This window comes from Chinchilla lanigera, unplaced genomic scaffold, assembly GCF_000276665.1.
Source record: "Chinchilla lanigera isolate Chin_1 unplaced genomic scaffold, ChiLan1.0 scaffold00186, whole genome shotgun sequence".
Lineage (NCBI taxonomy): Eukaryota > Metazoa > Chordata > Mammalia > Rodentia > Chinchillidae > Chinchilla > Chinchilla lanigera.
The window spans coordinates 780,974-795,627 of NW_004955587.1; the positions used below are offsets into that span (position 1 = coordinate 780,974).

Below are 14,654 nucleotides of genomic sequence, written 5' to 3' on the forward strand. Positions count from 1 at the left end.
TTCTAGCGATCAAGTTGTGAGACTCAAATGAATTGAAATGTATGCATGTGCATGCATGTTACTGTGTATATACACACATATGCTTCTATGTATGTTTCAACTCACAGATACATATGCACATACACCCATCTAGCTTGCCAAATGGGCACATATTAAGCATCTTTTAAATATCAACCATAACTATTGTAACTTTTTTCAATGAGACTATAAATTTTACTATAAAAGCCTACAAAGTCATATAAAACCCATTTAATGTGTTTTATCCAATACTAAGACATGGTTGGTTGAGTGACACGAAAATTGCAAGCAGATAACTAATTAATAAAATAGTTCACTGTGTAAAATACATCCTGTGCATTGCACTCTTTGTCTCTGTTGTAGAAATTGGTTTCATTTTGCAATATGTTTAGTGGTGATTGGATCCTTATAAACTTTTCTCTTATGGTTTTTCTGGTTTAAAGATTTAAATTTGTTGTGGAAATAGGCTTCTCAGTTGACCAATGATTAGCCAATTTCTGATAATAGAAAAGGAAACATATTGCCCCAAGGCTTCTGTTTTCATTTCCTCATGGGAAGAAGAAGCTCGATATAGAAGAAGAGCAAACACAACACACTGAAGCTCTGTCACCATGGGGAACTGGGCTGTGAATGAGGGGCTCTCCATCTTTGTCATTGTAAGTACCAACAAGAGATAATATAAATTCTCTCACATGTTTGGGATTTTCTAGAAGCTAAAAGAATCACAAGCTGGTTTTTTATTTCTTTGACTAACTGATTTACTGTGTGAGCAGACATATACTTGTTTTTTTTGTTTGTTTGTTTCTTTGAGAAATTGATTTATTGTGTGAGCAGACATATATTTGACTGGGTTCATTCCTCCACATTCCTTAGTGGAAAGATGGTATCTGAATGCTCATTTCTCCTAATTTATTTCTATGTTCCTGGGAGTACTAAGTTAGCCAGCATTTTGCAGAGAGAGTAAAAGGTATTTTATACCAACACTCCCTAACTCTGAATTGTTTATTAATTACTCTGAGGAAATTTTCCCTACTTTTTACATGTGTAAACTACTTTAAAAATGGTCAGTTGAAACTTTATACCATTTTCCAAATGACAAATACAAATGACAAATAACAAATACAGGACTGACTCATGTGTGGGAAATTGGCCTTTATTTCAATAATGACACTAAAAGTAAAGTTCTCAGATTTCTTTTTGAGAACAAGTACCTTCTCTGAGGTCTAAACTTCAGTTACTTATGAAGTTTATAAAAATCAAGAGAATTTAGATTACTTATCCAGGTTTATATATATGTCATCTATTTTGCAAAAAAATTTTGCGAGTAAAGATATGGGTATTTTTCAAGTACACATTGATTTCTGTGCTTCTTAACATGAATAATATAGCTATGCTCTTAAGATGGTGGTCTCAGAAAAGCAATTGTGGACAGAGTGGATAGAAAGATTTCTAAATAGCTTTTTCAAATAACCAGTGGAAACATGATGTTTAAAAAGCACACGTATGAATAGAACTTTTGTAAAAGCTTATCGTGGAATATATGGGGAATCTTTGAGTTTTCTTTCTTATAGAAATTTTCTTTGTGATAGAAAGAAATTACTGGCACAAATAAAATAAAAACAAACATTTTATTATTGGAAATTAACTTTATGTCGAAACCAACATTTTAATGCAGTTTGGAACTCTGCTGATTTGAAACTGTATAGTTGATTTTTTATAACCATTTGGAGAACAGATCATTCTTATAGGAAGCAATTGAACTTATACTTTTAGCTCTCAGCACATTTTTCCCCCAGGAAATTACCTCTTTTTAAATAAGAATATCGTATAATTGAAATTGCAGACCTAGCTTAGAAAGTCAGAATTAGGAAAAAAACGACAAGGTCAGGAAATGCACGTGTTGTTTTAGCACCTTCTCTTTTGTAAATTGAGATTTTTCTCAAGCATTGTGGACATTTAATAGTTGGTATTAACAATAACTAGCAATTTAGTAGCTAAGAAAAAATCACTACTGCACTAAAGGTAGAAGACTGGGCAGTATCACCACTTGATAAAGTTAGTGTTTGGAATGAGACGAGAGGTCACAATCTATAAAAATCTTTGTCTCTAAGTCCTATGCCCCTCAACCTCTTGCTAATGCTCAATATTGCATCCTTCAAAATGTAAGTAAAACTTATCAAGTAGAATGAAAGTCTTGGCGTCCTAGCTGCCGAGATATCCCAGAGCTGGATTGGGACACGGCGTGGTCAACGTAGGCGACAGCAGAATACAGTGTCTTACTAGCAGGCAGGCAGGGGCTGGGGATTTAGCTCAGCGGCACAGTGCCTGACTGGCAAGCGCAAGGTCGTGAGTTTGATTTCCGGTACCGGAAAAAAAAAACCTGAAAAAAAAAAAAAAACCCACACATATATATATACATATATGTATGTATATGGTAGGCAGGCAGATAGCAACACATTCACTCCCCTTCTCATTTTTCTGGCCAACTAGTATTATCTGTCTTTCTAAGGAGAAGAAAAAAGATGATGAAAAAGGAAGGAGGGAAGTTAGAATGATAATTTGGCATACGTGCTAAGCAGTAAAGCAATCATGACAAGCAACATAAGGTAGAAAGGTTAATTATGGAAAGTTACAGTTACACTGTGGCAGGAAAGAGCTGGCCTTAAGCTGGTCACACCCACCTTTGTATCTACCTTTGTCAAAGGTTGAACTTGGGGAAGTTCTGATCTTTGGCTAACTCCAATCTCGTGTAGAACCTACTTACGGAGATGGGAAAACTTCAGGCAATTCTTTCTATTTGTGCAGCTGATGTGGCTGGGGATGAACGTCTTCCTCTTTATCCATTACTACAAGTATTATGATGATGGACTAAAGTTCTGGTACACTAGAAAACTTCTTGGGGTAAGTGTAACTGCCCTTTCATGCAAAATTGACTGGCTCTCATTTCTAGGCAGATGTCGTTATTCTTATTCCTTTTAACATTTTAAATAAATATGCTGACCAACCGGAGGAGTACCATCAGTCTAACTCTCTCCATTGAAACTTCCTGGGCAAGGGGCTGGGGATTTAGCTCAGCGGCAAAGCACCTGCCTGGCAAGTGCAAGGTCGTGAGTTCGGTTCCCGGTACCGGAGAAAAACCAAAAAAAAAAAAAAAAAAAACGAAACTTCCTGGGCAAGAGTTTTTAAGGCCTGACAGGGTGACAAACAAAAATGTGGCAGAGGCATAGAAGAGGCTTAGAAGCATCCCTTTGCTTCTAAATTCACATTGCTCCCAGAGCCATGTGCCATTGTTTAGCTTAAAGAAAAAAATCTAATACTGACTCTGGAATGGATCGCTAGGTTGAAGCAATCCATCCAGGGTGACATGTATGGGACAGGTAAGATTTTCTAGATTTCCTAAATCATCTGGTCCTTACCACTTTAATGCAGACAGAGCTCTGCTCTTGGTACATGTTATGAAATCAACTTCTTAAAATCAGCCTCTCCTCTTTGTACATTTGGAGACATTGAGGAACTTGTTCAAGTGCCACATCCATTCAGTAGACCAGCTTGAATTGCCTTAGGTCCTTTAGTAATCTCTGTTTCATTGGAACTGGCTATGAAAAATGAAAATAATTACAGTTGTACCTGACCCCAAAATATTACGTATTACATTGTGGTTACTATGAATTAATTACTCAATATTAATTATCATATATATTATAAATCATGTGTATACATAATTATGAAACATAACTAAACTACATTATTAGAATCTTTGTTAATTTATCCAGACTGATACTTTCTCATTTCAAAATATACACCTTTTTTAAGCATTACAAAACTAGTAATTATTATATCAAAACATAACACCATATCAACCTTAGTTATTAAGTCAATCTATGTGCTAACAAAATATGTTGAAATCTTTAACATTTCAGTTCTGATACTGAACTCTAATTAATGATATACATACTTAAGTACTAAGGAGGAAATGAACTGATATCTTCAACTTTTAAATGCACCAAAAAAATAAAAAAGAACATGAGTTAATGGATGGAGGGATGGATAGAGGAATGGAAAGACGAGTATGTGATAAAGCAAGCATAGCAAAATATAAAAGGTACAATATGGGAGATACATATACATGTCTTCAAAGTAAATTTATTTCTGTTTTTCCTTCTATTTGCAACTTTTCATAATGTTAGATTGGGATAAAGGGCCAGTTTCATATTAAAACAAAGGGTCCAAGCAGGCCCTAAAAGAAAACCCTCAGTTCGGAAAGACTTTCCTTTACAGATCTCTTGGAGCTTGTGGTATATGGTCTCACACTGAGAACTCTGAGGAAGTAGGGATGGGGTCGTTCTATGCACACGGGAATCACTCTGCTCTCTTTCCGGCTTCTAGAAAGCTCTGGCTTTGGCCAGGGCTCCTGCAGCCTGCCTGAATTTCAACTGTATGCTGATCCTGCTGCCAGTTTGTCGAAATCTGCTCTCCTTCCTCAGGGGTTCCAGTGCGGTAAGAGCAAACATTTTATAGAGTTCTTCAAATTTGCAAAGTCATCATGCAAAATGCCCTTTCTTAGGAAAAGCAAACCAATGGTTCTTGGAGACTCTAGCTTTTGTAGAATATTCATGAGTCAATCCCTGCCCTCTTTTGTAGATTTTTTTCTGATACTATTTGTGGATGTAGCTTCCTGGGGCAACCATTTAGCCTAGAAAAGAAATTTAAAAAGCAATCAACCAAAGTATATCCCAGCAATATCAATGAAGTAAGAAAGCATGTGTGTGTACATACATGCAAATGTGTAATAGGTGTGTATATGCATAGGCCTTTATGAAGCTGATAAGATATTTGGAGGTTAAACGTTCAACAAATTAAAAAAAATTTTGTCCTAGAAAGTATCTTTTGGATATAATATTTCAAACAGATAGAATCAATGGGCAAAGGGTCACACTATAGGGAAACATAGCTAACCATTGTTCTCATGCAACTTTAGTGAACCCATAAAAGTACTATAACAGAAGACAAAAATACCAAGTAGAAAGAATATTTGTAACCTATAAAATAGAGTACAAATTTCTTATTGGTATTATACAAAGAAGAATAGAAGCACTTACAATGTTCATACATACTCAGCTATTATACAAAGCAAAATATTATGGGTCCCTCAAAAATTCACAAATTAATACTATAGGTAGGGAATTTAACAAAGAATAGAGGAAGGAGAAGAAATTATTTTAGGTGGGCCAGAGCATTCTGAGAGGCTTCCAAGAGAAAGTGGCATTGGAGGTGGGCATAGATAAGCATCATGGAACTGTAAATGAGAGAAATTCATTCTACATGGAGAAAATGCCGTGGGTGAAAGCACAGGAAATGGTGAGAAAAATCTCCCTCTGGAAAATCTACTGTCAACAAGACTTGTGTATTCTCTTTAGATTTGTTTGCCCTTCTTGACCATTTCAAAGAGAGCAGCTGGGATACATTAGGGATTGTTTCTCTGGTGCAACCCATTCTCCTGGTGCATCAGTGACTAGCAGCCTCTGTTTTTATCATTTTAATAAAATGTATGTGTTTCCTAAAACAAGCTTTTAAAAATACATATTAAGTAGAAATCATTTATGGAGAAGAATAGGAAAGAAATTATTTTTATGGGAACATAGGGATTGTATAAGGCAGTTTTCTGAAATAAGGCAAGAGAGGAATGCTGGAATTTGCCAACAAATAATGTAGTACTAAGGACTTGCTACTTCATTTCCCAATCACTAAATATTTGTGAAGAAAGTGAACTAAACTGTGAATGACAAGTATAACTTGCCTTGAACGCTGCCTTATTTTTTCTAGTTACATTTAATTCACATTGGTCCGATGGAGATTTTTAAATAACATATAATACTAAATTTAGTAATGTAGGATCAGTAAGCTACAATTAGCTCTTCTTTTATACTAATCACTACTAACTAAATGTCATTTTGTCTTAAACCTACTACCCAAATTAAACTCTCTCCAGTCTAATTTTAAAGGAAGCGCTGGGAGAGGTGGTTGAGAGCTCTTGCATGGCATGCCCAAGGACCTCGACTCAATCCTCAACATTGCAAATAAGTAAATACATACACATACTTATGGCAAAAATACCTAAAACTTTACTTCAGTAGAAAACAGCAAAAGAAAAATGTTGTGACTTTTTCCTCTACAAAAGTCTGTGAGGAAGTTCCTTTTTTTAAGTCATGAATTTTGTTGCACAATTTGTCTTGCAAAGTGATGGCCAAACAAAGCCAAAAACCAACAACCACACTTAGTATTCAACATTGATTACAAGGATTTCCAAATAAACTCCATAACCTAAGAAGCCACAGAGACGAAATTCCACTGGATTGAAAGTTTGATTGATGAGCCCCTTACTGTACAGTGTTTGATATAGTGTAGGTGCCCAATGAACATTTGTTAAATGACAACATGCATGATAGCTTTTTGTTTCTATGGAAACACATTCTTTATTCTCCCTTCCCCCATCCAAAAACCTTCTATTTAGAGGAAGTAAAGCCTAAGAAACAGGCAGTGTTTACACCAGTTAAGAAATCCTTCTTACCCCACAGCTCCAGCTTGCACTGCCATTGAACTCTCATGTCCTATGAGCAGCACATTTTGTAAAGGCAACACTTAGCTCTTCTGGCTTTGAGAGGGTTTCAAGACAGTGAAACAAGGCTGTCTGTAATCAGATAGTTCTTCATGTAAAAGGATATATATATGCAAGATTCTTTTGCAGACAGAGAATGCCCTTTCTGGGTCTCCCAACCTCGAAAGGGAACTTTGAAAATGAAACTTTTTTTCTGACTGGGATTAAAATGAGTAAATGTGGTGTGATGAATGTTGGAAAGCATAATGGTCTTACTAGAATTCAATTCATGAAATCTGCACATCAAGACAATGAGGTGGGAACAAAATTAAATGAGAGTTTGGGGGTTCAAAACCAAATCATTTTGCCCCAAGAGCCTACTCACTTTTCAATGCACTACCTAAATCTCTTGAAACTGTTCTACTGCTATATTTCAGTCTTAAAAAGCCATCATACGCATGAGTGTTTGAGCATGCTGAATAGCCTAGGCTAAAAATGACAAGGTGTTGTAAGTTCAAGGCTTCTTAGTGGAATACTGTACCAAAGAAACAGCCACAGAACCTCTGTTCAATTTGTTTGCAATCCTTTTGGTTACCTGAAGAAAGCCCCAAGGATGGCCCTCCCCAAGTCCACCTCCAGAAGGTTGGGGTAAAGGCTGTTAGTCAAGGGCAGAGTTCAGCATGCAGAAGTCCCAGAGGAACCTTTAATAACTGCACCTTGATGCATAGAAACTAATTTTGAACTTGATGATGGTCTTAGTCTTAAGATCAGAAAGAAACAAGAATGTGAAAGGGTGAGGTCTTATTTGTTACCTTATATAGTCTGAGAATGAAACAGTCTCATTGTGGCTCTCTCTGTCACCATTTGACATCCTAGAGTGAGTCCCTTAGACCTCTGTCTAATAAATATTTTTAGCTGAAAAATAAGTGCAAATATCAGAACAAATATGAACTCTAGCTCAGTGGTAGAGCACTTGCTCAGCATACACAAGGCTTTGAGTTCAATCTCAAGTATTGTGAAGGAAGAAGAAGAAGAAGGAGGAGGAGGAGGAGGAAGAGGAGGACGAGCAGGAGGAGGACGAGGAGGAGGATGAGAAGAGGAGGAGGAAGAGGAAGAGGAAGAAGAAGAGGAGGAGGAAGAAAGAGGAAAAGGAGGAGGAGAACAGGGGGAGGAGGAGGAGGAAGAGGAAAAAGAAGTAAATAATATACTTTTAGTAAAAGTAGGCTGATTAAGTCTGTCAATTAGTGAATTGACACCTAGTAAATACTTGTGTCATCCATGTACTAAGCACTGGAGATACAAGATAAGTTAGGAGTACAAATGGATGGGTCACAAGCTTAAGGAGATTAGAGTCTTCTGGAAAAAAACAGAGAATAAACATATGACTTCAAAATTATAAACAATGCCGTAAAAACAGTGTCTTTCATGTTTATCACATAGACTGCCACAATGTGTGGATATCACGATTCGCTTCTTTGCTTGAGTTCTGTAGAAGCTTTTTCCATTTCCTCCAACTTGTATATAAATATCTCATTCAGATGTTTTAATGGTATATGTGACAAGACCAAGTGTACATAAAATAGAGCTACAGAAACTCACATTATACCCCACTAAATATACACTTGTTTTTATTTTAACTTCTCATTTTTTGAAATCCATGGTTTCAATAGGGCATAGAAATTTGCCAATGTTTCAACCATGTGCCTTGCATCAGAATGATAGTTTGTTGAAGTTGGGCAAGGATCTTGGTGACAGTAACAGAGAAATTTCCCTTTAGAAAGCAATAGTGGAAAACAAAGAGGTAGTTCAGTCAGTGAGGAAGCTATGGGACATGACGGCATCTTGGGCAATTTCTAGGTAGCTAGCAATAATTCAAAAGTGATTCAAAGCACAGAAGTAATATCTGCATGGTCTGCCTTTCACCATGCACTAAATTAAAGTCAAAATGGATCAAAGATCTAAATATTAAAACAGAAACATTAAATTTATTGGTAGAGAAAGTAGGTAAAAATCTTGAAGACATTGGGGTAGGCAGAGAGTTCATGAACAAAAACCAAACTGCATGGGAAATACTTTAAAGAATCAACAACTGGGATCTCATCCTACTGAAAAGTTTTTGCACATCTAAAGAAATCACCAGTAAAGTAAAGTGAAAACCCACAAATTGGGAAAAAATTTTAGCCAACTGCCCCTCAGACAAAGGACTTCTATCTAGGACATATAAAGAATAAAAAGGAATCAGTCCTCCCAAATTCAAAGACCCAATCCAAAAATGGGCACCTGAGATGAATACACACTTCTCTAAGGAAGAGATACTAATGGTGAATAAATACATGAAAAAATGTTCAACGTCATTAGTCATTCAAGAAATGCTAATTAAAACAACACTGAGATTCCATCTCACCCCAGAAAGAATGTCCATCAACCAGAAATCAACCCACAACAAATGCTGGAGAGGCTGTGGGGAGAAAGGAACCCTACTCCACTGCTGGTGGGAGTGTAGGTTGGTGAAACCACTGTGGACATCAATTTGGAGATTCCTCACAAAACTAGGATTGAAAATCCCATCTAACCCAGCTATTCCCCTTCTGGATATTTTCCCAGAAGAATTAAAGACATCACACCAGTGCGATATATGCGCACCCATGTTTATAGCAGCACAATTTGTTATAGCTAAATCTTGGAAACAACCCAGATGCCCATCCACTGAGGAATGGATAAAAAAGATGTGTTATTTTTATACAATGGAGTATTATTCAGCTATTAAAAAAGATAATCTCAAGGCTTTTGTAGGTAAATGGACGCAACTAGAGACCATACTCATAAGTAAAAGAAATCGAACCCAGATGGGTAAACATCATATTGTCTCCTTGGTGTAGGAAACTGAAAGACTAGGTAAAACTCAAAACATACAATAGATGACAGGAAATGGAAAGAAACTGCTCAAAGGAAGGAACAACTGGGATGAGGGAAAGAAGAAAAAAGAAAGAAGGAAGGCAAAATATAAATATATACATGAATAGCTGTGATAACTGTATTGCTGATGTCTGATGGTGTATTGGAATGAACAGTTAATGCTCACAATTTTTTATGTTCTGATCGATTTTGCATGCTTGTGTCTGGTGGTCTGAGTAAGTGATTTGAAGGTAACAATATGCACTGGAATTACAATTGTGAACTACCATCGTGTCTAATGATACTCTATATTATCTCTAAGTTTTTATTGAAGAATTATTTTCTTATTTTCTTTAATGATTTGAGCAATCTTTCATTCTTACATCTAAGAATCTGAGCATGTAGTTGAGGATAACAATATGCAATGTAACAACCGCTGATGATTTGTATTATTTTGTCTGGAGACCCTGTATCACGTTGAATGTTGTTGCTATGATTTGTTTATGCTCGTAATACTGGTATGCTACTACTGTTCTATTTTTTTGTTTGTTTCTCATTTACTACTCTCTTTAAAATAACAAAAAAGAGTAATATCTGCATGGTAAAGAACAGAAAGGTCCTGGGCGATCAAAGCCAGTGAAGATGATGACTGAGATGAATCATCATCTTCCTTCATTCATGTTCCTTCCTACCATATCAACTTGTCGTCTTGCATCCTTTACAGGGCATAGGGAGATCTTTGCCTTGAAATCCCAGTATCAGCGTGACCTGTAGATTTTCTTTGGATTTGTCCACTCTTCCTGAGCACACCAAAACAGCTATCTATGAAAAAGTTAGGATTAGTGCTCTGCTGGGACTCATTCCCCTGGCCCAATAGTAGCTACTAGCACCTGTTTTTATTTATCTAATTAGATGTGTTGTATATTAGCTAGCTTTAAAAATTACCTATTAAAGGCCGGGCATGGTGGCACATGCCATAATCTCAGCACTCAGGAGGCTGAGGCAGGAGGATCATTGTGAGTTCAAGACCAACCTATCCTACAAAGTGAGTTTAAGGCCAACCTCAACTGCATAGCAAGTTCCTGTCTCAAAAAGACAAAAAGAAAAATAAATAACTAAATAAAAACCTATTAAGATAAGATAAAACAGTATTGATGAATCTAAATTGTATTTCTCAATCACATCTCTCCATCATTCTGGCATTCGGTTTATTTTCTCTTCAGGATGTGTTGCAAAAGCTCTTATGAGGCCGGGCATGTAGCTCAGTGGCATAAGTGCCTGCCTGGCAAGCACAAGGTCCTGAGTTCAATTTCTGGTACCAAAAGCAAAAGAAGAAAAAGGCTGTTATGGGACATCAGCATCTATTGTCTTACATTTTGTAAGACATGCATATTGTCTCATGCATGTTAATAATGGTGATAAAGGTAGGGGAAGGGGATCAAGAGCTGGAGGAAACAGGGAGAGAGGAAAGGGATAACAGATGAAAAAAAAGATTGAGACATGTTATGTGCATGTGCCAACTGCACAAAAGGAATGTAAGCATCATGTACTGCAAACATGCACAAAAAAGGGAAGATGAAGGGATGGGGGAGCGAGGGAAGAGAAAGAGCACAAAAAAAAAGGAATTAAGACGTGCTATGTGCAAGTTCCAACTTCACACAGGAATGTAAACATTACGTACCACACCCATGTACTAATAAACTAAACTAAAATTTAAACATGAAAACTAACAGAAAAGGTAGGACTATGGACACAATGTAGGGGCTACAAAAAAACCAGTCATCTTCTTTAGATTTATTATGCAGTAAATTTTCCTCCTAACTCTCAAAAGAATTTTTCAAGAAGTATGAAATCAAATAGTGTGGCAAATGTAGAAATGAGAGTGCATAACTTCTGTGGGTTTAGAGTCATCATCTTCATTAGGATACAATTCCTTTGTACAACCAAACAATTATTAAAGAATTTTTAAAGTACATAAGATAATGTTCCTCATATAGACAGCTTGTCCTCTAGATGGGAGCTAAACCATACTAAAAAAAATGATGACTAGGCATAAAGATAGTCCTTACTGGAGTGATGAAATGAGGTTAGATTTCTAGTTACAAATAAATAAATAAATGAATGAATCACTACTCCACTCCCCTGGTAAACAGAGTCATCACCAATTCCCTAATCCCTGGCTGCTCCAATACACAGGGTAGCTACCCTCTGCACACCACTCTGTGCCGGAGTATTTTCCTTTAGCACTGTCCTGGTACACACCTGAAATGCCAGCAAGTCAATGCCTGGGAACAACCCTCAGCCAGTGATTGATGGATTTGTTGAATGGACACCTAAGCTTCTTAACTGCTTAGATGAAGACCCAAACACAACAAACAAACAAACCAAACCCACAAAAACCCTTTAGGACAAGTTCTTTAGTCTCCTAGAGTTACCTAGTGGGATTGAACCCACTGATATATGATTAGTGGTAGATAGGACGATAATATATCCTTTATTGGTTTCTTTTCCTTACCAGCCTTACTTCTCCTTCCTCCCTCTGCTTGTTTCAGATTTTTAGTCACTTAGAAGAATAGTGACTACCTGCTTGAGTTTGGTTGGACAGAAAAGGGCATGCATCTTTTATAGACAAATGGACTAAAATCTCAGTCAATGCGAGATTTTAGTTTAAATTTTCTATCTATACAATGAAGACAAATGTAGTTATTTCATTGCATTACACAAACTAATGATTATGGGCAAACTACTTGGCTCACAGAAAATATAATAGTGTCTAATACTTTTTCTCCTGCTTTGGAATCCTCACCATCTTTTTTACTAGTATTTCTTCAATTCCAAGAATCATCTCTCATGGTTTAAACATCCTGCCCACCTTAGGTATGGCTAACTGAAAAATAGTGAGATAAGCACAATTTTCCATACAATTATATGCTTCTATAAAACACAAAATATTTTATTAAAAATAAGTAAGTCAAAAACTCAGTGCCCTCTTATTTAAATTGAATACAACGTTTAGAACCAGATATTTAAAATATCTAAGTTTTTTGATACTTAACCATCCTCTTCTTAAAGTCTTCTGAAGCTTTGTAGTAGTACATTTAAATTCTGAAGCAAAACCCAGACATAGTGGCACAGGCCTATAATCCCAGCACTCAGAGGCTGAGGCAGGAAGAATGCTGCAAATTCAAGGCCAACCTGAGCTACATAATGAGATCAAGACCAGCCTAAAGTGCATAGCAAGACTATGCCTCAAAAAAAAAAAAAAAAAAATTCTGAAGCAAAGCATCCAGGCCAGAAATGAGTTACTTCCCAGGAAAGTAAAAATTTAATTCAGCCACTAACAGTTCTTTTTATGCCTTTGAGCTTTAACTTGAATCCAGTTTCAAACCCGCATGTTCTAAAATATGCAAGTGGGAAAATACATTAAAATATGGACCAAGATACTATTTTTAATGTCAAGTTAAACATATAAGTTATAAAATATTGAAATATTGGTATAAACTCTGTTATCAGATGGCCTAGGTTTAAATCTCATCTGTCCTTCTTGTTGGTTGTGTGACCTAAGGCAAGGCAATCATTCTATCTCTGTTTCCTCACCTGTTTTGTAGGAAGAACAATGGTACCTCCCTAATAGGGTTTATGTAAGAATTAAATAAGCCAATTCCTTTTAAAACACTTAAAACTGCTCCTTGCACAAGCTCTTGGTAAATGTTATTGTTATTTTTTGCTAGTACTGTACTATTATTTATTCACCGATCTCCTTTGTGATGTCCCTGATGAACATGGGCAGGTGGATTCTTCTTTCTCCTCCCAGAGTGTGTATGTCCTGGATTACTTTTGTTGAACTATTCACTTGTTCTTGAACTGTTCATTGGTCTGTTCCCTCACTAGACTCAGGAATGTGAGAGCAAGCCTGCTTTTACTTATTTCTGTATCCCGTTTATTGAATGAATTAACTCGCATTAGAAACAGTATGGTTAGCTATCTTTTGTGTTCAAATTTGCATTTTTACACAAATAAGCAACAGAATCTAGGTAAAATTTCATGTTAATGGTATGAGAATATGAAACGCACTAAATGAGCTAGCTATGTCATTCACTACGTATCTGACCTGGGGAAAATGACTACATTTCTCCAGGCTCAGTTTCCTCATCTATCAGATTCATAGAAGGATAACATTTGTAGGATAGTCATGAAAATTAAACGAGATCGTGTGTCAAATATCTGACGTATAGAAAGTCTTCTTATTAATAATTTATATGCCATTCTTTCTCCCTTAACCCAAAGTGCTGCTCAACAAGAATTCGAAGACAACTGGATAGGAACCTCACCTTTCATAAAATGGTGGCGTGGATGATAGCACTTCACACTGGTAAGCTTATTAAGGCAATTGAAATTATGAAGAAAAATTGGAGCCAGAGTGCCCTCTATTCTTTGATACCTAAGTGTAAGATATCAGCCTTTACAGGTCAATTTTGTTATCATTTGTGCGGTATTTTCTGAATGAGTTCTATTTCTGTCCAAAAGTATTCATAACTCTTTTGATTATCTCAATACTAGTGTTTATTTCTTTGCTCCTTGAAGTTTTTATCACCCTGGGATGGACCCATAAAAAATGCCAGTGTGCCAGGAGAAAAGTCAATCATAGTGTTCTCACATTTTCCTACCCTTTTTAGTATGAAAAATATTTGTTAGTCCACCTATGATAGCTTCTACTCATTTTGCAAAATTGCTTGGCTTCACATGTAGACTTGTACATTTTTTTACAGTAAATGTGCTGGAACATCAGCCCAAACTGGAGTATTGAATAAGAAAGCCCTTATCAGATAAACATCTTCAATATTATGATGACTCTATTATCATGTGTATACATACAATAGGTATATGTATGCATAACATTAGATATTATCATTGTAATTATGAAGGTGGCAATGTCAGTGCGAGAAGTGATATGTCTAGGGCACTTAACCAATCTCCACTGACTCACTTAATAAATAATTAATGTGCCAGTCAACAGACATGCACAAAAATGAGCACAGCAAGCTTTAAGTTGCCTGAAGGAATTCTCCCCTAACTTGAGTAAAGTAGGGTTAGTTGATAGGTGCTTACCTAATTTCTTCTTTTCCTACAACATGCAAGTTTTTTG

General features: G+C 36.4%; 1 protein-coding gene across 1 annotated transcript in view; it reads left to right on the forward strand.

Moving 5' to 3' along the window:
- The first annotated feature begins 559 nt into the window (after window positions 1–559).
- LOC102012042 (cytochrome b-245 heavy chain) overlaps window positions 560–14,654 on the forward strand; it is a 36,617-nt gene continuing 22,522 nt past the window's right edge. Inside the window, exons 1-4 of the mRNA XM_005414451.2 lie at window positions 560–674; window positions 2,824–2,919; window positions 4,405–4,515; window positions 13,796–13,880. Coding sequence (XP_005414508.1) covers window positions 630–674; window positions 2,824–2,919; window positions 4,405–4,515; window positions 13,796–13,880 — 337 coding nt within the window. The 5' untranslated portion in view covers window positions 560–629. The remainder of the gene's footprint in view (window positions 675–2,823; window positions 2,920–4,404; window positions 4,516–13,795; window positions 13,881–14,654) is intronic.